This window comes from Eschrichtius robustus, chromosome 6 (genome assembly GCF_028021215.1).
Source record: "Eschrichtius robustus isolate mEscRob2 chromosome 6, mEscRob2.pri, whole genome shotgun sequence".
NCBI classification, from domain to species: domain Eukaryota; kingdom Metazoa; phylum Chordata; class Mammalia; order Artiodactyla; family Eschrichtiidae; genus Eschrichtius; species Eschrichtius robustus.
This window is the reverse complement of record NC_090829.1, coordinates 28,565,189-28,591,807: the sequence shown is the minus strand read 5'-3', so window position 1 is coordinate 28,591,807 and position 26,619 is coordinate 28,565,189. Positions and strand designations below refer to the sequence as shown.

Below are 26,619 nucleotides of genomic sequence, written 5' to 3'. Positions count from 1 at the left end.
GTGGGGGGTGGAGGGGGAGAAAAAAAAGAAAGAAAGAAAAAGCCAAAGAAAAGGCGCAAATCATGCACAATATTGTCTTTTGCGGTTTATCTTCCTGGGGAGAAACTTTCACCTCCTCAGCCGGGCGGTGAGCGCGAGACTGATAGCAGCAATCATTCCTGCAGATAAATGAATTGAAAGGACGACACCGTCCCCCCCTTGATGAATGGGAGCAGGGGGAGGCGTCACGTGCTGCCGACGCGGGCGCCCATTGGTGTGCCCGCGCTCCCCCCGCCCGCAGCCGCCGCGCCAACGGAGGGCGCGCCGAGGCGCCGCGCGCCTTTCATTGGCCCGCCCGCCTCATCAATCCCAGGTATTGTAAAGCGCTTGACATCCCCTTTTGACAAACAGGGCTGCCAGGAGTAGCAACTTTTTTTTTAGCCAAATTTTTTCCCTCTTCTTATGGAAAAAAAAATTTTGCCACGATTTCTTTTCCTTTTCGCATTCGTAGACATTCTCTCTCCTCTTTATCCGTATCCCTCTCCCTTTCCCTCTCCATCTCTCTTTCTCTATCTTGTCCTTCTTCAGACCTGCTCTTAGCTGAGCGATTAGCGACTTCGGGCGTCTCCGAGAACAGGAGGCGGGGATGGGGCTGGTAAACACAGCTAAGGCACTTCCAGAATGTCCCGATTCAGCAACTTTCTTTTCTTTCTTTCCCCCGTCCCCGCCTTGAAGGGCAGCAAAGGAGGCTTTTGTTATTTGCTCCTTTTGAAGTTCGCTTCCCTCTTGCTTCGTCCCCCTCCTGTTTATAATTTAAGATCTAGGGAGCACACAGGCACACCACTTTCTCTTTACCAGAAATGTGATTTCTCAGGATAACCGGTTGCCTCGATTTTCTCACTGTTATCAAATCAATCAGACCTCCTGCTCCCTCCTCCCCCCCCAAAAATAAGCACAGGTGGATGAGAGCTCCAACTTTCCAGGTTCAGGGTTTTTTGTTTTTGTGTTTTTTTGTTTTTTTTTTTAGCAAATTGAAAACATCGTTGCCGAATTTTTATTTTTTCCTTTCCTGTGATATTCTTTTCTTTTCTCCCTTTTCCCTAGTCTCCCTTGTCTGCCCCCACTAACCCCTCTCTCTGCACTCCTGTTCCCAACCCTGGCCCCTTTCATTCAGGTAAAACTGTAAATATCCCAACACGCCATTGTTCTTCAGGACTGCCCAAAGCTCCCTAGAAATCCCCGAATACTTTTTTTGGTATTTAAATCTCCGATAGATAGGACCAATGTAAATTTTGTGACATTCAAACCTTTTCTAGTTCACAAATCAGTCACCCTTGTCACAGTTATTGAAATTCCGCAACTCGCCACACCAGGACGGTGGAAAAAGCGGGCGCGGTCTTTGTTGCCGACCAGGCTTTTGATCGCCAGAGAAAATTTACTTACCTTCAGATGAGTGAGCAGAAAAAGAAATAACACTCCCTTTGATTTAGTTAGGAAAATGCAGACATTTGGATTCAGTGCAAACATACAACACTCGCTTGTTTTCGCGATGCGGCCCTCGATTAACCTGTCTTTGCCCAGCGCAAAGTCTATTCAACAACTGCGCGTAGTTGCTTTTTGTCCCGTCCACAAAGAGCCATTGACTATATATTAAAATGATTGTTGAAAGGTAGAGGAGTATGGCACTTAAAAGCAGGGAAAAAAAAATCCCTGTGACTCAATCAATTAAGGCGGGCAACATTTATGCATTTCAAAAAATGCATGCGGATGCGGGGGGTTGGGGGATGAAGGTTGCATTTCTCCGCAGCTCTGTTTAAAACCCAGCAGCCCAGGCCGAGGGTTTAGCTGAAGCGTCTGCATATTCATTAGGTCTAATTATTTTCTAGTAAGGAAAACACAAAAAGCCAAGAGTCGGAATCCTTCAATTTGCCCTTTGTTTCTAACTTCATTTGGCTTCTTTGCAGCTGAATCACAGCCCTAAACTCTTTTCTCAGACAAAGAGACCTCAACTCATCCTTTCACAGGCGGCCCCGTTAGGAAACTCACCAGTGCCTGGGCGAGAGGAAAATGAAAATGAACATTTTTTGCCCAGTCGCCTGTTCGGGCTGCACAGGCTGGAAGAAGGCAGGGTCAGCGTTGGCCTGTCCTCCTTTCTGGTTTCCTGGTCTTTTCATCGACTAGATTCTCGCTTGGGGCTGGCGAGCTGAGCTGCCCTTTCCCTGGGCTCTCCCTGCTCAAAACTGGACTTCTGTTAGCTGGGATGGTTTCCTGGTGTCTGAAGGAAACTGGCTGAGCATTTGCGCTTGTTGTGCTGGGAAATAGAAATTTGAGAAAGAAAAAAAAATCAAATGTTCGGTCCCAGCAACAAGTCTGAGTGCAGCAGCCCCCGAATTCCCTGCCAGCTTTGAGTGGAACCAGGATGGGGAATGAAGGCAAAGGGCTGGGGCTTGAAGGGTGGTTTAAAAAAAAAAATGTTATATACTTTGTTTTTAAAAAAGATATATCGGAGCCACTCAGTCTTTTCTGCTGCCTACAAGGGAAATTTGGATCCTGCCTCCACTGCCGTTGTAAAACTCTTATCTGCAAGGAGAAGCTTTCTCTAGAGGCTGTACTGCTTTCACCAGGGAGAACAAATCTTGAACCCACCTCTCCTGCCTTTCAAAAAAAAAAAAACAAGGGAGGGGACCTGAGGGGAGAAGGGTAGCCGCCGTTGGGAGGGGGAGAGGGGAAATAATTCTTCAAAAAAGAAAAGTCAGTCCTCTCCTCTCCTGTTCGTGGAATATCCAAGGGGGACGTTGACAAGAGGGTATTTTTAGGAAACGCGTCCAAATATACAGAGTAAGAGTGAATGTGAGGAAAAAAAAGTTGTGGGTTGTAGAAGTTATCAAGTGGGATTTGCGGCGCTCTCTGCAGGAAACGCAAGCGGCTCCAGTTCAAAGCCACATGCACCAACGTGACATATAAGCCATTAAAATATCATCCTGACGGCTCATTTCTGCTTCATCATACATTCCCTAACTGCTTCCCGAAAGCTGGAAAAGGAGAAATGAAAGATGACCGCCTCGCTGGAACCACAAAAGAGAGGCTTGGAGGGTTTTGTGGTCCCCCTCAGCCACCTCAAAGTGATGTGCAGAAATGAGGCGATCCCGGCAACAGGTGGAGCGGGGTAAGTGCGTGAGTCCGGGGGGCAGACAGACCGGACCTGTACCCCCAGCAGCGGGGTAGGAAGCACCCTTATCGCGGCCATTGGCACCCAAACCCCACTGGGGTAAGAGGCCCAGCTAGATTTTTCCCCCATCCCCTCCCTCCGTAGCCCCCCAACCGTGGGTACAGGCCCCACCCCGCTGACACTGAGGGGAGGAGGGGGCCCTTCCGCCGAGAGGCTACGCTGGAGATGAGTCCATCCCTTCTTCTGGGGGGCGGTGCAAGGGGGACGAATGGGGCTCCCACTGGCACGCGGACCAAGGGCAGCTTGTTGCCTGCCCGCCTTCCCTCCCCTCTTTGTAAATCTCCTGGGTGTCCCACCGTTGGCCCAAGAAGGGGAGTCATGGCCCAGAGCTTCCCTCGCCCCGAGTAAGCTGGGCCCGCGCAGGAGGGGACCCCTGCAGACCGCTTCTCCGTCCTGCCCCCGCGAGGATGGCAGGGAAAGACTCGGCTTCCCCTCTCCAGGGTCAAAGGAGCCAAGTTACCCCGGCTGGCAGCAAGATGATGGAGTTTCTCCACCGCAACCTGACGGGGGATGCCGGCTGGGTCAGCTGCGGGGCCCGCATCCTCGCCTTCGTGCAGTCTGGTCCTGCCTCAGGACGCTGACCGCTGGGATCCGCTCTCTGCCCGCGGCGGGCTGTGGGTTTGGGACTTGACTTTCTTTCTCCGGGATGCGAACGAGGGCTATGACTAGCTCTCAAAGGAGAAGGCCGTAGCTACCTGGGATTCTGGCCACTACCCTAGACACATAGAGGCCCTGGAAATTAGGGACAAGTGGGGCGGGAACAGAGTCAGGCTGTGAAAGAAAGCTAGAACTGCCCCAAAGGGAAAGTTTGGGGTTGATGAATGGTCCATGGGGACATCTGGGAGCCAGCGAGGTCTTTGGAATGGAGAAGGGGCGTTGGAGGGGCTGCAACTTGGCCTGCACCGTCTGCAGGAAACTCCCTTTGGATCACAAGGTCATATTTCTACCCCTTTTCCGACAGCATTGGCCTCAGAGCGACCTGCGAAGAGGCACCATGTTCCCTTCCTCTGTCTGGCCGCCGGCAGTTTTGTGGGGTGGGGGGTGTTCAAAGGGACGGTTAAATGTCCAGGCTGGTCCTTCAAGCGACCCACTAACGCAGATTCTATTCTGGGCACACGGAGGTCGCCCAGTCTTCAGCCCCCAGCTGGAGGAACCTCAGCTTTTCCCTCTAGGGAACAGAAGAATGAGAAAAGGCCGTTGCACAGCCCAGCCTCAAAGCCCAAATTCCTGGTGTTTGAGGGCCCGATGAAGGGGAGTCAGGGAGGTTCCGGGTGCAGCTGGCGACAGCAGGCCACGGGCAGAGGCCGGAGCCGTTTTGCCTTTAGCCAGGGAGCTCCCAGACAGCCTGCCGGGCCCCTGCTCTGCACCCGCCCCGCCGGCTGAGCTGTGGCCGAGAGGCGGGCATGCCTTTGCCGGCGCTCCTGCGGGTTAATCAGTGTGGAGCAGCGGGGAAGTCTCGGGGACTGAAGTCGCTGGCTTGGGAAGCAGGCTGAAAATGACCTCTGACCTTGGGCAGGCCTGCGCCTGTTAGGGCGACCCCACAATGTGCAGGCTTGGTGTTCCCCCAAAAGAAAAATGATGCCTTTTGCCTGTACCCACTGGCCCACTTTCATAGCTCTCCCCCAGCACGATCAATTACTGAAGCTCATTGGCACACTTTTCTTGTCTCAAGGGAAAGAAGGCAGATTCCAATAAGTCTCCAGGTTGTGCTCCTGACTGGTGATTCAGTGCCCAGGGCTGGTGTGAGGAGAGAAGTCAGGAGCAATCATTCGGGGAAAACCAAGCTGAACATTTTCAGGGCTTTTATATCCCTGGGTTGGCAAGGATCTCAGGTCCAGGGGCCCAGGGACTGCTCCTAGATTCTCTCACCCCTCCTTCAGCGAGATGACTGGCTTGCTAAGTGGGGTCAGAGTTTGAACCAAAGGAGAAGATATTTACCCGGGTTCCATGCACAGGCCCGGTGATGGAGCTGCTACAGGAGCAGTTTAAGGTTGGTCCCAGTTGCCTGCCTGAAGTCCAGCCTCTGAGACATTTGTTTGCATGCCTGTGGGTTTATAATGCACAAAAGATTGTCAGGACCTGGGGATAGAAGTGACCCAGGCCTCTTAAAGGGAGGGCTCGAGCAGCATTGTAGGTGTGGACAGAGTTCTTTAGGGAAACTCACACCCATTTCCCTCTGAAGCAAAAAAGTAAATTCTATTAGTTCCAACCAACCAGGGCTTTTCCTGTGCCAGACATCCTGCCATGAGGAAATTTTAGAGCAAGGACACCCAGCACGCTGCCCTTCTGTAGGAATGCAAAGTTGGGCTTTCTTTCTTTCCTGATTTGTGCGGGAAGGAGCTTATTACCTTTGGGGACAGATGCCTTTTGGTTAGAAAGAATCGAAAATAAATAAAACCCTCTGGGAAAAGGTGAGTCTAAACCCCTACTCCCACCCCTCAGGCTTGGACCCAGAAAAGAAGGGAGAGTGAAAGGTGAAAACACCTAAGCTAGTTCAAGCCTGGGTTGGGAGTTGAGGGAGAGAGAAAGAGATCTTTGAGCATAGAGAACTGGAAAGTCTTTGAGATAGCAGAGGCCCACTTGGATTTGGCCTGTGGTTCAACAAGTTAAACAACTGCTTGTTCTGTGGGCTGGAGTGTCAAGACAGGCAGACGTCCTCATTGACAGAGCGCTTGCTGTGTTTGTCCAGCCTGAGACCTTTTCAATGACTGTTTGTCTTTCTAGGCCAAATTGAGGTTTGGGGCTGGGTGAATCGCCTCTGTTTGGCTGTTCCAGTGCTTTCAGCTTTGCCTGACAGATGCAGAAGTCCCCAAGATGAGTTTAAGGTTTTAAGATGACCAAAGGCTGGGTAGCTCTATCCAAAAAGTGAATTTGATAAGGAATGCAAATATTTTGGGGGTGGGGGTGGGTTATTTCTAAGCTGCTTAACCAAAAAATGTGGACAGCCAGGACCAGTTGATAGAAATAATCTCCCCCCAACCCCAATCTGATGAATTTTATATTCACTTTCAAAAACCAACTGCGATGGCTTCCAGATGGGTGAGGGGGTGGAAGCCATGCGAGGGTTAGGGATTCCACACCACCTTGGGCACAACAGGAGCTACACGCCTGCAAAGAAATTCCTCTCCTATCAGTTCCAACACTTACAACTCAATTTTTAACCTGCTAACCTCCCAGAGGACACCCAGCCCTCCTTCTCACTAAACTCAATTAATTAATGAACTTAAAATGATGGGGGCTTCTCAGATAAAAAAGTTTAAATTCTGGAGTGAGACACGTTTGAACACTGACTGACTGAAAGTGTGCTTAACTCTACCTGTAAGGGAGATCCACAAATAAGTTACGGATAAAAATCTAGTTGGGAAATGATGATTTTTAATATTTTTTATCACCCAGGACATATTATTTTGCAGCAAATATGGGTAGTTCCCAGCAGAATTCTCTTCTTTCACTTCCAAATTTGAAAATAGTCAAAGAAAACACTGAAAAGGTCTTCAGACCAACACTTTCTTTCACTCATACATTCAGGCCACACAATCTTGCCATACGAGCATGTAGGAAATCGTTTAGCTAGTGACTGTCTCTCTTTTCTTCCCAAACAGGCTCAAAGTCAGAAAATGAGATACAAGACTTCTTTAGTGATGAGGAAACGAATGCGGCTTTACCGAAACGCCCTGAAAGAGTCAAGTAAGTTAATATCCTTTTTTGAATATTGGTTTGCTGAAGTTATTTTTTAAGTAGGAAGTTATTTTCGTATGTGTTTTTGGTCTTTTGGTTATGTTGGCTGTGAGTTTGGGGGTGTTTCTTGAATTCCAATGAAACTTAGAACAACACCTTGGTGTCTGATGCATTTGCACACAAATCAGCGACACAACGTCCCACCAGCAGCCAGCTAAGCCCCCTCAATGTCTACTCATCTGGACGTTCTAGAATTAATATTTGACGACTCTCTCATTGAAACAACCACCCCTGACCTTCTGCAGTTCCACTGTCACATTATTCTATGACATATTCATCTTGAATTCATTTCCGGACGATTTGATTGGAATGAGGTTTGACATGTATTGGCTTCCATGAAAGGAGCAGACTTTGATCTTGGTGATGGGGTTTACATGATATGCATCATATTTACCAGGGACACCAGCCTTCCGCAATGTGGCAACCACGATGTTCCCACAATGTGGTGTCTGAACAGGGAGTGACTGACAGCCGCTCTGTCAGGAATACCTTCATTGTGACGAATTTAATTTAATATTCCATTTAGAATAAGCATATGATTTAGGGTTGGGTGTTTCCCCTTTCAGGCATCTAGTTTCCCTCATTTCAACTACACCACCAGCTGACGGTTGCCTCCAAGGTATTCCCTTGTTGGTAGGAAATGCAACCTTCTTAATACAAGTTAAATGGACAACTTAGGAAATGACTCTCTCCTATTAGTTTGGGATGATTTGATGGCAAATTCCCTAGAGAGATGTGGTTATTATGTAAATTCCGTTGTTTTAATTCCTCAGTGCTGTTCTGGAAGATCCTTTAACAATGTTTCCTAATCATTTGTCAAATGATGGTTTGCTGGGAAACTAAATTTTATCCAAGCATATTTTCTTTCATACGTACTTCCATTAATGATGATTAAAGCCCAAACTTCCATAGAAGAGGGGAGGAATATCTTCCTTTATCTTCAAAATCCCGACAGATCCCTTCTCCTTTGTACAATGTGGGCATGGACCTATGGAAGGCTCCTGGGGCTTAAGTTGTTATTTTTTTCTCCCGCAAGACTAGAGACAACCTCTCACTGTAGGAATCTTGAATTCTGTCTGCGAGTAGCCTACGAAGGGATTTGCCCCCTTGTTTTGGATGGTACCCTCGCCAGAAACAGGGAAGAAAGGATTGAACAAGTGACTGCAGACCTAGATGCACAATATTCACGCAACAAGGTTTGTGCTTGGCCAGGCTTTGTACAGTGGCCCTCGGCTTCTGGGATCCTGGCTCAGGCATAAGCTGCAACAGATAATCATCATTTAGCATTGTTGAAAAGATGAAAATGGAAAAAATATCCCAGCTATTGATCTGAAATCTCCCCCATTGTTTTCTTTCCAAGGAAGGGAAGTCAGACATTCCCCCACTTAAGCCAGTGATGTGAGGAGCTATAACAGACGGTAGGACCACCGAAATATATTTCTATACAGCAGGACTAGGAAATTACTTTAGTTTACGATGTTGCTTTGTCACAGCTGAGGTAAACAAAGGTGCTTAGGGCATGATTCTGAGGTCCGGAGGGATGTTTGGAGTCTGGTGGTGGAACTTGCTGCAAATAGGCCCCCATGAAAACCCCCAGTGGTTCTTGAAACTCTGCTGAATATCTCTGAGCTGCAAATATATCTCTTTTTTTCTGCAAATCAAGCAGAAATGTGGACTCAACAATGCTATAACCCCCAGCATAGTTAGGAATAGAATGGTTCAGCCAAACATTTGGTATTGGGGGTAAGGGTGGTGAGATAACTTTTGAAAGAAAAATTTTGAGCACCACTGAGGGACACCACTACTTAGCCTGCCCAATGAATAGTCAGTGAAACCTGGAATCCTTGCTCCCTGGGCACTGGAAGACTCAAAGGAATGGCCCTGAAAACTAAAATATGCCTCACTGACGTCGGTGCCCCATCTGTCGTCTGTGATAAGCTGGATACTGCTTTGGGGCTTATTTCAGAGATACGCCTTGAAGACCCTTATGTAATCACCCAAAGTTCCCTGTTTATATTAGTGAGTAAAATGGCTTTTTTTTCTCCCTATCTCTGTCCCTGAGGAAATGTCCCTCTGGGAGAATGCTTGGCCCCATTGCTGTGTTCAGCCCACCAAGGTGTGAACCACGTGGCTCTAAGGCACTTGCAAAGATTAGGCAACCTTAGTGACCTTAGGTCAACTGACCCCTGACTATTCAAGAAGCATCTACCCAGGATGGGTCCAGATGTTTTCAGTGCTTCAAAAGAAGTCTGCATCTGGGAAGGAGCTCCATGGGGCCAGGTTACTGTCGGTGAATTTGGCTCAATCAGATGTATCTGCCCTTTCACTGTTGGCACAAAAAGCCAGACACATGTTCAAAGCTTTTCAAGGGTAAACTTATCAAGAGAGACTGTGTAGTGCAGTAACAGTCTATTGTATATAACCTCTGCTTCTTATCCCTGGAGTCTGTGGAATCAAGTGCTTAGAATTCGGGGCGGGGGGGTCCCACAAATTTGGATGGGAAAAAAATGCATCTTTATTTTCGCCACCTTCTAATGGAATGTTATAGCTTTCTTCTATTATGAGTGTGGGCAAAAGGCACAGGATTATTAAAGTTCACTAGCTTCACCAGGTTTCCAAAAGGGTCCACAACCTAAAACAACTTGAATACTCCTGTTCTGTACTGTTATTCAAAGCTTTTGATGTGGGTGTGGTCATGGTGTATATATTAAGTGGTTTGTTTTTGTGCAAATCAGAGTTTCAATGGAAGCCAAAGTAGATGGTTAGTTTGACAAACATCCTGAACAGTAGGTTGTAGATTGCCAACTTTCGGATGGGAAAGAAAATATTTTCACTGTTGGACTACTGCATCAGTGCCCCCGCACTTAGGCCTCAATGCTGCCGGAGGAGCTGACTAAGGTCTGTGTTGATGAATGGTTAGGAGAAAGTGCTGGGCAAGGGGTCCCAAAAAGGAATATACTGGTTTGGTTTTTTGTTTTGGTTTTTGTTGTTTTCAGAACCCTTCATGGGTTTGCCTAGACAACTGTATCATTCAAAAGACACCTGTGTGGTGAAAAGCCTTGAAACCAGCGCTTTGAGGAAGGGAAAACGGGGCAGGAAAACAGAGAGGAGGCACCTGTGGGCAAAGGGGATAAATCCCAGAAAGCGAGAGTGTGGGAGAGGGTGAAAGCCAGGAAAGGAGACAAATCCTCCAAGTCTAGTCTCAACACTGCTGTGTGGAAGCCCTTGGTTTCCAGAGCAGAAGGGCTTCAGCTGTCAAATGCTCTCCTTCAACTTTTTTTTTTTTTTTTTTTATGCTAACTCAGCATCTATTGGTAGCTTGCTTAAGCTCTTCCGGCCGGTGGAGCAAAAAGACCTGGACTTGTCAAAGCCGAGGAAAATTGTTGTGGAAGTTAATCCCTCGCTAAATTGCGGCCCTGAGCCAGGAACAATGCATTAAATGAAGAAAGGCTCAAAGAATCTGCCAACCATTATAAATAAGTTAATTATTTTTAAAAATTTAAAAGAAACCGTTATTTACTGACCAGGAAATGTTTAAGAATAGTTCTTGGTGCTGGAGATGGCTGGGGCAGCTCAATCAACTTCATCAGAGTTCCTTGTAATCCGTCCAAACTTCTCACCTCTGCTAGGGGAGCCGGGTCTTTTACTCAATCCTTCAAACTTCTCTTAAAAACCCAAGTCTTTCACTGCTTTGAGGGCGCTCTCTATGGCTGCCGGGGAGCCCCGAGAGAACTTAGGTTGGCATTTTCGGCTACTGAGTGCATCGCAGGCTTGAGGGCCAGCAGCACTTTAAATCGCCGGGCGATGCAGCCGGCCCTAGCCGGTCGGCACAAACAAAGGACACTCCCCCCTGTTTATGCCACACTCGGCTGGTCCAGAACTGAAGGTTTCTTCCACCGGCCGATCCCCACCCCAAGAAAGCGGAACCCGCAGCCCGGGAGGGCATCCCGCGAGAGGAGGCCGTGGCCCGAGGTCGCTCTCACAGCCTGGGCCGGGAAAGGTGGCCTCGACTCTAGGCAAGCGAGTAGAGACAGAGACTCCGGCCGCGGGCAACAAGTGGCCAGTGGGAGCTCAAAGTGGAAACGATTCTTAAGTTCCTTTTCCCAAAGTCTCCGCCCGGCGGCAGGGTACAGAGCTCAGGACCGCAATTTGACAGTGGGAGAGAGACCTGGGGTGAGGACCCGCTTCTCCTCGCTGCGCTCCCCTCGCCTTTATTTCTCTGGCCCGTCGCCCGCGGGTCGGTGTGATTTGCGGCGGGAAGGATTCTTAGGCCCTCTTGGGCGGGCAGTGTGGGTTCGAAGCCAGCCTCTCCCAGGTCATCACCGTCTCCGGCCCCGTCCTGGGGCTCGGCTCAGGGCCAGATTCTTGGGTCCGCCAGTCTCTGGGCGCTCCAGGCACCCGGGAGGAGGGGCCGGCAAGGCTAAGTGGGAAGAATGGAGTGGGGAGAAGACAGAGGGGGAGGGGAGAAGAAAGGATCCAAGTAGGAAGGCGAAGTGTGGTCAGGGGGTTCGTGGAACTGAGAGCGAGAGCTAGAGAAAGAGCGAGAGCGAGAAAGCTGAGCGACGCGAGAAAATTTGGAAAAGCGAGAAAACAAAATTAGGCGCAAGGGCTGTTAGCCTAGGATCTCCCCCGCTCCCGGCCTCCTAGTCTGCAGCCGCCTTTCCTCCCTGGATCCCGGCCCTCGCCTCCTCCCGACTCCCGGGACAAGCTGCCGAAGCAGGCCGCAGTCCCCGCGCTCCGGGTGCTGCCCATCGGCCCCGGCAGGGCTAGGGGGTCCGGTCTGCCCGGAAGGACATTACGTGCAGCGCAACGCCCCCTCCCCAAAGCCGTGGGGAATGGAGGCATAACCCAGCCCCGCTCACTTCCAAGAGCGGCGAGGCAGAGCAGATCTGCCCAGCTTTCGGGGAGAGAAGGGGGAGGGGGCTCACGAGTAGAGAAAAGAATCCGTGCCCGGGTCAGAGCGCATGTGCAGTAGAAGCGCGAGCTGGGGGGTGGGGAGGGGAGCGGGAGCAGTTGTGACTCTGTGTGTGTGTGTGTGAGTGTGTGTGTGTCCCCGTGCTGAGGGACCTGTCATCGCTGACGTCGGACCGGGACGCGGGCCAATGGGCGACCTAGGCGATTGTTCCTCTCGGCGGGCCCGGGCCACGGCCCCGAATCTCTATTCACTTCCTCACGCGCCCTGCTGCTGCCTCTGTAGTGTACAGGATTTCAAGTAGGCATTAAAGACTGATAGAGAGGGAGAAAAAAAAGTCACAACCCAAAACTTGATGGGGGGGGGAACTTTGCAGAAGTTGTCTATGGCTGTTCTTACCCCTCCCCGCTGTCAGGTGACGGTGGCGTGAGCGCCCCGACCTAAGGAGCTCCGGGGAGTCCCGGCCGGGATGCAGCAGGCCTCCCTCTCCCAGCCGAGCTGGGCGCTGAAATTCGTATATATGGCCGGAGCTCTTGGGCACCACCACCACCTACAACATCACCACTTCCCCCACCTCCACTCCCCCGCAGGGCTCCGCGGCCCCGAGGGCCCGGGGGAGTTGGCCGCCAAAGCGCGCTCGGAGCGCCAGTCGGACCCCTTTGGAGCAGAGCCCAGGGACACCCAGCAACCCACAGCCTCAGCATTGCGCACCCCACTGCCCCTTCCACCCGCCCCGCCGCCACCATCACTCTCCTGCTCATGAAGCGACAGGGGGCTCTATCGAACAGCCACCCAGCCGGACCGCGGTGGAGGCGCTTGGCCTCGCGTTGTCCACCCGGATCGCTGCCGCCGCAGTCTGGCTTTCGGTGCCGGCGCTGACCGCCGAGGCCGTGGTGTGGCTGGGCTGGGCCTGCCCCCTGGGGCCGGGTAGGACGCTCAGCCCTCGCCACCCGTTCTCACTCGCGCTATTTGTCTCAACAACAGGTAGCAGCTCCGGACACCATGGCCCCCAGCTCGCTGCCGCCTCCAGCCCCTCGGTGTTACCGGGCTTTCACGAGCAGCCTCCCCAGGCCTCCCCTAGCTGCACTTTGAACGGACTCCTGCGTCTGGGGCTCCCCGGAGACATGTACGCACGGCCCGAACCCTTCCCGCCGGGACCTGTGGCCCGCAGCGACGCCCTGGCAGCTGCCGCAGCCCTGCACAACTACGGGGGCATGAACCTGACCATGAACCTCGCCGCACCCCACGGTCCCGGCGCCTTCTTCCGCTACATGCGCCAGCCCATCAAACAGGAGCTCATCTGCAAGTGGCTGGCGGCCGACGGCCCCGCACCCCCGCGCCTCTGCTCCAAAACTTTCAGCAACATGCACGAGCTGGTCACGCACGTCACCGTGGAGCACGTCGGAGGCCCTGAGCAGAGTAACCACATCTGCTTCTGGGAGGAGTGTCCGCGCCAGGGCAAGCCCTTTAAAGCCAAATACAAACTTGTAAATCACATCCGCGTGCACACGGGCGAGAAGCCCTTCCCTTGTCCTTTCCCGGGGTGTGGGAAAGTCTTTGCTAGATCAGAAAATCTCAAAATACACAAAAGAACTCACACAGGTCAGTATTCGCCACTGTCTGTCTCGTTCGGACCCTCTGGGGAGGCAGGGGGCCTCTTCCGGGCCCTCGGAGCTGGATTTCCTCAAGTTCCACCTGGGCGGAGAGGGGGGATATTTTGGTGTTTCCATGAGCCAAGTTCATAAAATATTAATTATGCCCTTCAATTAGAATCACAGAAGTTTCCTGAGCCTGTGTGTGGGAAGGATAGTATGAGATTTCTGCTCTGGGGGTTGTGAAGGGGATGCTCGGGTTTCTGTGTGTGCAAATGTGTGGTCCCTGCGTACGGAGTTTGATTTTAAGGTATTTTAAAGGGCACTGTTCCCCAAAGTTGTAAAGACATAGGAACAATTTAATTTTTCCCTGTCCCTTTGGAATTGTGTGAGGTGCACTCTTCCAATAGTCAGCCTGACAACCTGACTGCCACTTGAAGTGAGAGTGCACCAGGCCCTTAGTGACTTCTTTAGTATTTGAGGGTCTCATGGGCTAATTTTGCCCCTGTTTTGGAGCCTTGGTGACCCACACTCGGGACGTTTCACAAACCCTCCCTTTTGCTTTAGCAGAGACCCAAGGAGACTCATTCACCTTAAATGTCATTTACTGAGCTGTTAAGTGAAATGGGGACATGTGTCAACCACATCTGTTAGTTCTAGTTAACAGAGAGAAAATGAGCCCTCTCAAAAGCCTGCGAAGTTGAACTCCTCTGGCCAGAAGCATCTCTAATTAATGCAATTGCAAGGAGAAAGTTTTCACACTTCCCAGAACAGCCTGTGAAGTTACATTAATTCGCTTAGCAGCCGGATGTTTGTACTCTTCTTAGCTAGGGTTTTCTTGCCCTCGCTTCCTCAAAGTTTAAGAAGTCAACATCTCCCCTCTTCCATTTTGGGTGCGGGAGAAGGGGACCGATGGGAGAGACAGAGAGGATGAAATAAGTTCCAGCTTGGTGCCCCACTTCTACTCCCTGGCACTCTGCCTTACGCACCTCTATTCTTGGTGAAAACATCAGCAATTATTAGAGTCAAAGAACTCACCCAGGCTGGCACTACCCGGGAAAGAAGCTTGCTAAATCCCACCTTCTCCCCCCCAAACCCTGCAGTCTTGGGGAAGGTCCCTGGCCAGGACATTGGCACACTCGGAGGCCAGATTAAAGTCCACTTTTAAGTCTCCTACTTTATTTCGGAAATGTATAGTTTTTCTGAGCTGTTTCCGGGATCCCCCCCCCCACCTCTCGCAAGCATTTGTCCCCCCACTCCTCCCTCCCTCCGATTTTTATCCAGGGGAAGAAGGAGAGGAGTGAGACCCAAATCGCCGCCCTCAGGCTCCCTATTCATTGAGCTGGCGGCCCGCACCACGAAGGTAGACTCGAAGTCCTGAGCCAGAGTAGGAACTCATTTTTAATGACAGGGGGGTTTTAAACAAACTTTTACTGCTCTTTGCCGGCCTACTGTTTGAAGTCCGTGAAGCAGAAAATGGTTAAATTCTCAGTGCAATCGACCTACAGCAGAGAATCAAGTTCAGTGCGCCCGAGCTGGCTCAGGTTTGCGTCTATTCAGAACAGAATTCTAAGTGCATCCTTTCCCTTTCCACTGGCAGTCCTGATTCAGTATCACCGGAGTTAAAAAAAAAAAAAAAAAAATCTACAGAGCCTCTCCTGCTCTGGCGTTTCCCTCAAACCCTCCTCCTAAGTAATGAAAAGAGGAGAAAACAACAACAACAACAACAAAATGTTTCTCAAATGGCAATAGACCTCACTACAAATTATTCATGAAGACGGTTCTCGATTCAACAGGAAAATAATTGCCTTTTCAAATATTAATGGCGTTTCATTTCCTCGAGTCGCGGAAATGGCGAATAGGCTGCTTTCTCAGGAGTTGAGATTTTCCGGGATCTGAATCCCGGGCCTGGCTTCGGAGGCAGCGGCTCCGATCCCACTCCGAAAGCTTTCGCTTTGCGGCGGTCACAGAAATCCCGGAACAATGGTGCCGCCGCGAGGGAGACGCGGGCCCGCCGCCCATCCCGGGACCCCTGTGTTGGGGGCTCGCCCCACTCTCCCAGGCAGTCGGTAGAGGGAGGTAGGGCTGGGATCCGAGGCAGAGGAGAAGAGACCGCGCCGGGGCGGAATGCTCGCACAGCCCGGCCCAGCCACAAGTGCGAGAAAATGGCGCGAGTCGAACCTCCCCGCCACTGCCAACTTTGTCGGGCGGGCCTGGCGCCGGGCCGGGGCAGAGGCCTCTCGCGGCTGCTGAGGCTCTAGGAGGAGACCCCGGGCCTTTCAGGACTCAGCCTCAGGCCCAGGCTACTCAGGGCGGGCCGCGGGGTCCCGGCCCAACCCTGCTTCTCCACATCCATCCACCCCCCCACCTAGGGCTCAGCGCCCAGATCTGGTGGGAGGGAGAGGGCGGGAGGCTGCGTGTTGGGTGGGGCGGGGGGTGTGCAGAGTTAGGCGAGGAGTCCGGGGCTCCTCCTGCTGCTGGGGAGAGGCCGGGAGGGCGCGGGGGCGCGGCCTCACCTGGCCTCCCAGGGGCCTTGGAACTTCCAGGCTGCCCATATCACCTTCAGTGCCCTGCTTTTTTCGCCTCAGTACCTCGTCTGGGACGAAATCACTGTTTCTGTTTTACATGAATGTCCAACAAGGCGGTCGGTCACAAGATGGGATAAGTGTGTGTGTGTGTCGGGGGGGGGGGATACTTGGGGGGTGGCAATCAACCTCAAATTCTATTTCTCCTCTGTTGTCTTAGCAGATCTTGCTTTCTTTTGCAGGTCCTGAATTACATGGTTCTTGTAAGTGATTTTAGAAAGAAAAGACAGAAGGAAGGGAGGAAGAAAAGTTTTAGTTTTGCAGATGCTAACAGGGATGAGGGGAGAAAACGAGGGGGCACATAGGGACATAGGGTTTATTCTGCATCTTTCTATTTTTCTAAATAAAACTGTACCGGTGTGCCGAGAAACGGCAGATGCCAGCACTGTCCAGTGTTCCACTGTACTAACAATACTCCTGCAGCGGGAGGACGCAGCGGCCGCGCAGTGCAGGAGCCCTGGGCTTCTAACCCGCTGCCGTGCGGAGGCGAGGGTTGTGCGTAAACCTCTGACTCTGCCTAAGCCTCAACAGGACTCGGGAGTAGGGGCTTTGTTTATTCAAACCTGCCCCAAAGCACCCATCTTTCCTGGAAGCGGCGGGAGAAGCAACCACAAAGGCAACATTCCACCAGCCGGGCATCTCTCCCTCCTTAGCCAGACGCTTGGTAGTCTCTCCCTCAACCCAGGGCGCCCGGCAGCATCCATTTGTTGCAGCACCCGGACATTTCTTTCTCTCCTTCCTTTAGCATCTGCAGTTCCAGAGGAACCTGGGCTTCCGGGTTCTTGGGGTCCTTTCCTCCCCCACACGCTAGCAAATCCAGCCGGCGGTGAGCTCCCGGATTGGGACTCTGTCCTCGGCGAATATTTCCACCCTAGCGCGCGCTCGCGCCTTCCCGCGGCTCTACAGGGCATCACACCACTGATCAGAGCCCCTCCCGGGCCTACCCCGGCTGCCCGCTTGCCCTCCGGTCCGCGGAGCCAGGCCTCGCCTGATCGCAGCAGCTGCGCTCATCCTGAAGCCACCGCGACCACGGGTGCGATCGCGGGAATGGCCCCGGATCCCTCTTGGCCCGGGCAGAACCTGCCTTGCCGGTTTCTCGGCTCAGGCTGGGGAGGCCGGACCGTGGGCCATGGGTGGTCTAGGGAGGCCGCTCGACCTTTCACAGTCAGTTCGGACTGGGAGAGCAGGCTCTCCGCGGCGGAGTCTCCGGGAAGCCGCTGGAGCAGCGTAATAAAAATATTATTGCCGGCGCGAGTATCTGGAGGGATCCCGGATGGTTTAGGCAAGATTTGAAGAATGCTACGAAATGTTTGCCCTCCGGGGGTAGAGGGGAAGGGGGAGGGGGCTCCATTCCCCGTAAAAATCGCGTCTGAAGTGAATTGCTCGGAGTACCTTTCCCTGCAGCACGAATCCACATTATGCACATGCCGTGTGCATCGGCTGCGCATCCTTAAATTATTCCATCGCTTTGGCGTTTGCACAAAACCTACTTTAAGAAACAATTTGGGCCAGGATGTGTTTGGGGTGGACCGCTGGGCGGGGAGTGGGGAGCAAAGACATTTGGCTGGAACAGCAATTTTGAGCAGATGCGAGCTCCTCAGTCAACTCTAGTCTCCGGGCGAAGGTGCTTCTGGCTCCAGGTGGAGAAAATCTGGAGGAAAACAACCGGAGTGGATCAGGATTTTCCAGGAAGGAAACTCGACTAAGATGGAGTCTTTGTTGCTCCTGCTGCGTCCCCTCCCCCAGGTCCCGGCGGGAGAAGGGGAGGGGGGGAGGCGTGCAGGAGGGAGCTCAGGGGGCGCGCTCTGAGCGGCGAAAGGGGGTGCCAGGCTTGCGACGCCAGGGAAAGAGGTTTCTGAATTTTTTGGTGGCTCTCTTCCCAAAAATGGCAGAGAAATTGGGGTAGGGTAGTGAGGCCGAGTCGGGGCCACAGCTCACGCGCACTAATGTCTCTGCGTTGCCTCCACCAGGGGAGAAGCCCTTCAGGTGCGAGTTCGAGGGCTGCGAGCGGCGCTTCGCCAACAGCAGCGACCGCAAGAAGCACTCGCACGTGCACACGAGTGACAAGCCCTACACGTGCAAAGTGCGCGGCTGCGACAAGTGCTACACGCACCCCAGCTCGCTGCGTAAGCACATGAAGGTGCACGGGCGCTCGCCGCCGCCGCCCAGCTCTGGCTACGACTCGGCCACACCGTCTGCCCTCGTGTCGCCCTCGTCGGACTTCGGCCGCGAGCCCCCGGTGGCCTCCTCGGCGGCGGTGGCGGCGCGTAGCGCCGACCTGAGCGAATGGTACGTGTGTCAGGGCGCGGGGCCCCGCCCCCGCTGCCCCCGGAGCGCCCCCAAGCCCCGCGCCGCCACCTGGCCCCGCCGCCGCCGCCGCCGCCGCCGCCGCCGCCGCCGCCTTCGGTACTAGGGTTGCTGCTGTGGTTGCTGCTTCCGCGTACCCTGACTGCCAGGTCTAGGCCGGGTTATTGAGGCTTGAAGAGAGAGTGAGGAAGGAAGCAGGGAAGGCAGGAAGGGAGGACGGTCACCACTAATAGTTGTTAGAGCTCAATGAATATGCTGATATAATGCCCATTGTCTTAAAATATCAATATGGTACCCATATGGATTCTACAGTCACATCCAGCACCCACCCACCACCCCCACCCCGAGACGCCCTCATAACTGGGTAGCTTGAAACCAGGGTTGGGGTAAAGAAAATAAAAGAGACAGGCAGGAGGTAAACACGAAAACATATTAGGAGAGTTTCTGTGCAGTCTTGGCAACTGCAGTCGGCAAAAGTAACACCACGAAGTCCCTGTGTGGTTCACAGAATGGGAAATGTTTTCCTCGAGGCCTGGGCCGCCCCGACAGCCACCCCTACTCCGTTCCCAGCTCCCAGTCGGAGCCTCCTCGGAAGTTCCTGTGGCGGGAAGGTGGCAGAGGGAATTCCTGAGCCGTTGTCTTCCGTCCTCTTTCCTTCCTCTTTTGCCTCCCTACACTTCCCCTCCCCCAGCTATTTAAATCCCAGATGCAAAAATTTCCAACTGCTTCTATAAAGGAGATGATAGGGAAGAGAGGGGAGGTTCAGCATCTTCCCTAGGGATTTTATGCCCCTCCCCCAGAGACTGGCCCAAGCACACAGAGACATCTGTCTGCCTGTCTGTCTGCTCTGTATGCATTATATACTCGGGGTAAGAGGGGAGTCCAAACAACAGGAATTACAGACAAAAGAGCGGTAAAGGGGCTTTAGGATTCAATGCTCTGAGGCCTCCTCAGACCAATCACCCTCTCCTCACACCCCACAATTGTTGAGGAGCTGCCTGTGGAATCTTTCGGGTGCTTGGCATTGAGGGTGCAGAATGGGCCAATGATGTCACTGAGGCCAGGCCTCCACAGCAAAGGGATCCAGCTTAGGCTACAGTGTCTGGATGAATCACATCAATTCTGTGATGGTCTTTGTCAAAAATCGCACAATGTTGGTCTTAGTTTTAAAAAGGCCGGGGGGAGGGGAACAAGAGATGAACTGCAATAATAAATGTTTTAAAGGCAAACACCCAATGGGTCTAGATTGAATGTGTATTTGATATGCTGGGTACCAAATCCCCTGAAAAGGAACCAGATGTTGGGGGCAGGGAAGAGAAAAAGTCTGTGCAATTGTTGCCAAGGGGGGAAAAATTCAGGGCCTGGTTCCCAGTCTGTCACCCTCTGCAGAGAGGATGGTGTTGCTCCAAATTCTTGCTAAGATTTGGGGTGGGGGGGGGGGACGTGAATAAAACGGAGGGGGAGAAAGTTTTGGTAGACCCATCCCACTCCCCTGAGAATTTGGAGATAAGTAGGGGTGTGGTACTCCTACCTAGGGGGAGCCCCCAAAGAGCTCAATTTAAAAAGCTGAGCCCAGCAAACAAGCCCTGATTCTGCCACTCTGCTGGATTTTCTTCTGTTCTTTCCCCTTCAGACACCATTCGAAGACTCTCACTCCTGCCCCGTGGCCGCACACTTCCATCAGATAAATAACGTCCTAACTGGAGAGGGACTGTTTTCATTACTCCTAATAAAAACCAGGATCTTCCAAATACATCCTTAGTGAATCCGTCCTTGTGGAAGGGTGTCTGCAATCCCCTTCCCGCCCTGCCGCCACTACAATAGGGCCCAGAGGCCTCCTAGCCAAGGGCCCGCGGTCGGCAGCAAACAACTCTTTCCCATCGGGGAACACCCGCCCCACCGCCAAGGTGCAGAGGGCATCTGGGGAACTTGCTTCTTCTGAAGACGTTAAAAAATGTCCCCCTCTCCGAAGAGGACTCCTTTCTTTCTCTTCTATTTCTAGGCCCCATTTTGCCTCCCACCCCCATCCAAAACAATGAAATAAAATAAAAATGCGTAGTCGGTCACTAATCGCCTTTAATTTTTCATTTGCTTGTTACAGATGTCCTCCGCGTTGCTCGCAAGGTAATCTCGCCCTGCGCAGCTGAGCGCCCGCATCTTGCGCCTGCGACATCAAAGGGCCCGCGCACAAAGCAATGTTTCTTCGCCACGGTCCATCTTCATGGTAAGTTAGGATTTCTATGGCAATGGGCAAGTCGCACTGAAATCCTGAAAGGCCGAGCCTGGAGCCCGTCCAGGCTTTTCATTAAGGACATAATATTTACGTCTAACAGGCCTTTTTTCTTGTGTATACAAGTATATATTTTTGTTTGACGCGGACTAAATCATTTTCATTTAATTTCCGGTAAACAAAACCCACGCGAATGGGCACTTGTTCCCGATCATAATAAAAATGGATAATAATGTGAGGGAAGAAAAGGGCCGCTTGAATCGCCGCTCAGCTCCCTTTGTTTCTGCTTTCTGCGGTGATCAGAGGGCGCATTTGGGTTTGATGGCGAGTTTCTAAAGGCGAGGAAATGGTTTGTAAGAGGGGAAAGAAAAGGAGAAAGGTCTAATCAAGCTCGGGTTGTTCAAAGAGTCGGGTTTTGGGGTTGAAAGTGTGAGTTTGACGGTGCATCAGCATGCCGCGTTAGGCTCGCCATGGAAATGCGCGCGGGGAGCGGCCGCTTCAAAGGCGGCACACTTCACTGCAGACACTCTATTAAGATACATTTGCGCTGACCTTTGCTTTCACGCCATTTAATACTGTCACTGTGCTCTCCAGTATATACTTCCTCCTTAGGACCTGCCTCGCCAGCGTTTAGGGGTTCACCTGGCACTCCGATGGGGGCGGGGGAGGGGCGCTTTGGCAGCAGGGAAGCTTTCAGGAAAGGGAGGAGCCAGACTCGTGCATCTTGACTGCGCCCTAAAGAGGCTCCAGGGTCAGAAGTAAATAACTTTAGGACGAGCTCAGAAGCTTAACAAATGAGCATCCCCAGCTCGGTTTTGTGCCAAGTGCCTCTCAGCATCTTGAGCATGTTGGAGGCCTGAATTTCAATGGGACTTGGGGGAAGGAAAGGAGCCACCCTGGATGAGTCTGGGGAGTTCAGACTGTGCCTTTGGGACATTTTCACTCTGGCCCCCAGCCCAGCCCATTCTGCCCCTCTATCCCGGAAGTTTCTCACAGACCCCCAAACTTGTTTCTCCGCAGGGTGGGGTGTATGGTAACCCTCAGGCCTGCGCTGGCCCTGGGCAGAGACTCAAGAGCCCAAGGCCAAGGGGATAGGGAAGATGGCAGGAAAGTTAGAAGTCCATGTTCCCTTAATTGTCTTGTTGTTTATTTTATCCAAGTACCCCAGTGAATAGGGGAAAAATAAACACGGTTGAAAAAAAAATCAAACAGTGGAGTCTTCTTTAGTGCCAGTCCTTGTGGTTGAATAAAAAGGATGGTCCGCTTTCTATTGAGCTGAGAAATCTTTGAAGTGGGAGTTATTATCTGAGACATTCCTGCTTGTCGTCCTAACAACGCTGATGAAACGTAAAAGGTTCTTTGTCAGCGATTTGTTCTCCTCTCTGTCAAACTCCCTCTGCCCCGTTAGTTTCAAACCGTTTCTAAAGAGATAAAATCTAACTTTTTTTTTTTTTAAATACATGCACACTACACTAACTGATAACTTAGGGCCAAGTCCTGCTAAGGGAAAAACAAAAGCAATGCAGAGACATCAGGTCCAGAGCCTGCGGAGGTGTGCAGATGTTGAGGGGCCCTTTGCCCAGGCTCTGGGACAGGAGGGAAAGAATGCAGAGACAGCGCAGGCAGAGGGTATACACCCTAAGCCTACACTGTATGTCTGCTTCTCTCTTCTCTGGTCTGCACTCAATTAGTCCAAGTCAGGTCACCTAGAGACCCCTCAAGCTCCCAATATTCTTGCTCTGAATCCTTGGAACCAAGGCTGCAGCCAAGCAATTGTTACTATTTCCTGCTCCTTCGAAGACAATCTCTGCTAAAAATAGACCCATTGTGTGTTTCTTCCCACTAGCAGCAATCAGCAAGCTCTTTCTGCCATTAATAGAAAGGAGAGTGGCTTGAGGGAGACAGACATTTTTATAATTTCCTGTTTTCTTCAGAATCTTGGCACTTGGAGTTCAGAAGGTCCACGACCCCAAAGTGCATGCAAACGCCCCCCTCCCATCCACATGTGCAGTTCTTCATTTCATATTGTGCCCAAGAAAGAAACTTTCACCCGTCCAGCTTTCCCCAAACCTTCTGATGTAGTTTTAAAGGTGGTTTAAATAAACAAGGATGTTCCAGCCTCCCCACCCCGTGTGTGCTGACTAAATGATTTGTAAAGAAGTTTCCCCAAGCTGTAACCCATGCTGTTATTATAGTTGCTACAAAATGTTGTCTCTTATATTGATTTTTATTTGTTTACTGGAGGTCCCCATATGTTTGTTTATATTGCTAATTTATGGGACAATGTAATGATTGCAATGAATGTGAATTATACAGACAGGCAAATGTTTTGTAATCATAATTCACACACGCAAGAACGCCTGACTGAAATCTTAGACTATTTGGTACCCTCTCTAGCCACACTGTTTGTGATTTATCACCTGTCCCCTTAGCATCCTTAAATTATGAACTAACTTGACAGAAAAAAAAAAGTTGTCATGTATTTGACTGAAAGTGATTGTTGAATGAAAACATAGTTGAAAGCTGTGGTTTAATTTCACTGTAAATATGTAAAAGTGAATTAAAATCTGTGATTCCTTTTCCCTCCAAAGGCTTTTGTGTACATGGAGCTCCGTCTTGCTATTTTCTTTGGAAATAAACGATGTGATGTTCCCCTTCCCCTTTTGAATCCGAGTGTCCTGTTACTGCTTCATCATCTTGGGAGAGATTTGGGGCCCTTCCGCAGCATCCCGTCTTCTTCCCTGCCTTCCCTCGGGGGCTTCGCAGAGACAACTCTAAAGCCTAGTTGTGCGGGGCAACAAAAACACAGGGACCCACCTAAGCAGCCTTCGTAGAGAAGACTTCTCTCGCTCCCAATTTCACCCCAATGACACTGGCACTCATTAACCGGGTTCCATTGCGGAAGAGAAAAACGTAAAACCATGCTCGCAGTGTCTTCCGAGAAAGGCTGCCTTCCGCGGCACCGCGCACCCTCTCACAAACCACCTCTGACTTCCCAGAGAAATGTCTGCTAGCTGGCGGGAATAAAACAAAGAAAAAGAGAGGGCGGGCTGGCTCCAAGCCTTCCCTAAGCCCTGATGGGGTACCTCGGGCACAGTTGCCCGCAGGAGTCTTCCCAGCTGGACGCTCCTCTCTCTGGGAGTAGCGGATGCTCAGACCTCTCGACTCCCTACTCCCTGCAGAGAGCTGCGAAGAGCCAAGCCCTAAGACTGTGCGGCTACAGCCCACAGGACTCTTCTCTGACCCCGACTGGGAGACTGGGCTCTTCAGTGAGTTTTAGCATCTGACGCAGAAGCTCTCTTATCCGGCCCGGCCACTGGAGAAATTATTTCAGATGTATCAGAAGCACCTGAACCACCAGAGCCTTGCTCCACCCTCCCTTGTGGTCACTGAGCCTCCGGGCGCTCGCGTGCCGGGCTCCCTTGCTCCTACTGCGCAGGCGCCGCATCCGCCTGGCCGGAAGAGGGAGAAGTTGGGTCTCCAGGGCCTGGCTGGGGCTTGGGATGCTCTGAGTGGGAAGACGACGGCTCTTGGGGGTCTGGATGCTAGGTTCCCTTCGAGAACACCTGGGAGAACCAGCTTGTAGGGCAAGGGCGGCAGGCCTGCAGAGAAGGTTGCGGGAGGGACCTCAGCGCGCAAAGGTGCCAGGGCGACGCGCCGGTGTGAAAAGAGCAGCCCCGAGGGGACGCCCACTGGAACCGCCGCGACGCGTCCGAGTCGGTGGGCGCCGCGAGGGAGGAGGTCCTTGGCCATTAGTCCTGGGATGAGCGCCCCCTCCCGTCCCTCTCGCCAAAGGGTCCCCCTCCTCGGGGTCCGGGACCAGTTAGAGGAGCCTCTCCTGCTGTTTGGGTCCCCCCGCCCGGCCTCTGTGGGAGAGCGCACTCCGTAAAGCCCTTTCACTGGCGGAATCCTTGTGGTGGGAGCAGGTGGGGATGAGAAGGGCCCCGGGCACCCCGGGCCAGGGCTCTTCCAGGCTCGTCGCCGGATCCCGCTGCCTCCCGCCCGCACGGCCGCCCCAGGAAACGTCTGCCAGAGGAAACGTCCGCGCCTCCAGCTGCGCCTTCGCACCCCGCCTGGGACCGCGCTGTGCCGCAGGGGCACCGGGGAGTCGCGGCCCAACCGTCCCCGAGAGCCGAGAGGAGAGAGTGAGGAGGGCCGCTGCCCTGTGAACCTCCCAAGTTCGAGTTCGAGCCGAGGAATCAAGGGATGAGGAGAGGAAAGGGGAAGTGCGCTGGGACACCTGCGCGCCGCTGCCCCTAAGAGTTCTCGGGCTTCCTTCGAAAAGTTATTTTTGGCAGAAAGTTGAATGGTGTGGCCTTTGGCAGAGGGGTGAAGTCACTCTTGCCCGAGTGCCCATGGCTAGCTCACCCTAGAGAAAACCTCAAGTGTCCTTTGAAGAAGTTACCCACCTCCTATCCCGCAGTGGCAGCCCCCAGGGCAGTTTGGGGGCGCCTTAGCCTGCTAATGATTTCCGGTGAGCCTCTCCACTAGCTTCTTCGAAAGCGAGCATTAGGTAGAAAGTGCGGGTGTGATGGGAATATTGGCTGGGCTTGTCCACCTGTGGCCCTGTGCCCCTGGATGAGGGATGAAACCTCCCTGTGCTTCAGTTTCCTCATCTGCCAAAAGAGAATTTCAAAGAATCGTCTCCACAAGTGTGTCTTGAGCAAGAAATAGGATAATCCTTGAAACCATCCAGAATTACCCGTTAAGTGCTTGCTGTTAATGTTGTTGTTATTATTACTCACAAGACTCCATCTTTCAGACACGTCCCCTAGCTCCTCCCTGAATCAGATTTCCAGACCCTCCTAGAAAGCGTGGCACCCAGGGGCCTCAAGCTCCAGATCAGGGTGTGCCTCGGCAGGCAGCACCTAGGCTAGCTGAGGGTCCTGAAACAGCATGAGTTTATGTTCTCTGAGAGTTCCAGATGCTGGTGCAGTGGGGCACTGAGGCAGAGACGCCATTTGTTTTTGAAAGGCTCAAGAAAAATGAGAGGGAATCGAGTTTATTTCGGTGCAGAATGAAGCAGGAGAAACCCGATCATCGTAATGTCACCCCCATGACTTGTTAAGACACTGACACTGCAGACGGCCCAGATGTTGATTTATTTTTACCATAAGTCTCTGAGGTTACTCTGAGTCCGGTGTTGGTTTTGGGCTTTTCAAGACCCAGGTGTAAAGGGAGGGAATATGCAAGTGGGAAGCAAAGGTGGGCAACCCAGGGCAGAGCGGTTTGGGGCAAAAGTCACACAAAAACACATTCTTTCCAGTAAGGCGTCAGAACCTTTTTTTTTTTTTTTCATAATCATAGTTTTTCCATACTGAATCTCCATTGTGGGAAAATTAATAAGATCTTAGTCACCAAGTGACTGAGAATCCCACAGTAACATGTTCTACTTGTCACCAACTTCCTGTCTGGGCATCAGGACACCATTGCCTTTTTAGCCAGATATCTTCAATGAGGAAAATGCCTGAGAGTTTTCTAGGAACATTTTCAAGTTCAGACCCCAAAACCATTTAAGAAAAAGAGAAACTCAGTAGGCAACTAAGAGAGGTCCTGGCATTTGCCTCTGAATCTTCCAGTGGCTTTGCAAACATCCAAAACAGCTGTGTAGAAAAAAAAAAAAGAGAGAGAAAAAAATTACTTCAGGTTGCAAGTTGATAAAATGTAAATAGGACCGGGGAGATGAACTTGAAACTTGTCTTGCATTTTTGGCTTCTTTAGATCCAATATAGACTATGTGTGAGCCAACATGCAGGGCAAGAGTATTCGTCAATTCAAAACAAGTCAACCAGGGCTGTGCATGGTTCGGAACCTCAATAATAAATGGGCAGCCTTGAGAAATGTCTGCAGAGAAAAGAAACCAAAATTGGGTAAATTTCAATGCTTTTGGCTGTGCCATGCATTTGTGGAATGATGGTGAAAAGAAGAGGAAAAACCCACCCACAATATGATCAGATGATTCACACAGAAAATCAGGATGACCCAGTTTTCTCTTGTCTGTGACTGACGGCTGGCCCATGCAAGATCAGATTAGCCAGATGAGGATA

General features: G+C 51.8%; 1 protein-coding gene across 1 annotated transcript; it reads left to right on the top strand.

The window, feature by feature from the left end:
• Positions 1-5: 5 nt before the first annotated feature.
• On the top strand, positions 6-18,448 carry ZIC4 (Zic family member 4). The gene is made up of 4 exons (XM_068545623.1): positions 6-352; positions 6,811-6,895; positions 12,843-13,460; positions 18,006-18,448. Exons 1-4 carry the CDS (start codon positions 206-208, stop codon positions 18,446-18,448), a joined length of 1,293 nt encoding a protein of 430 aa, XP_068401724.1. The 5' UTR covers positions 6-205.
• The last annotated feature ends 8,171 nt before the right edge of the window (positions 18,449-26,619 follow it).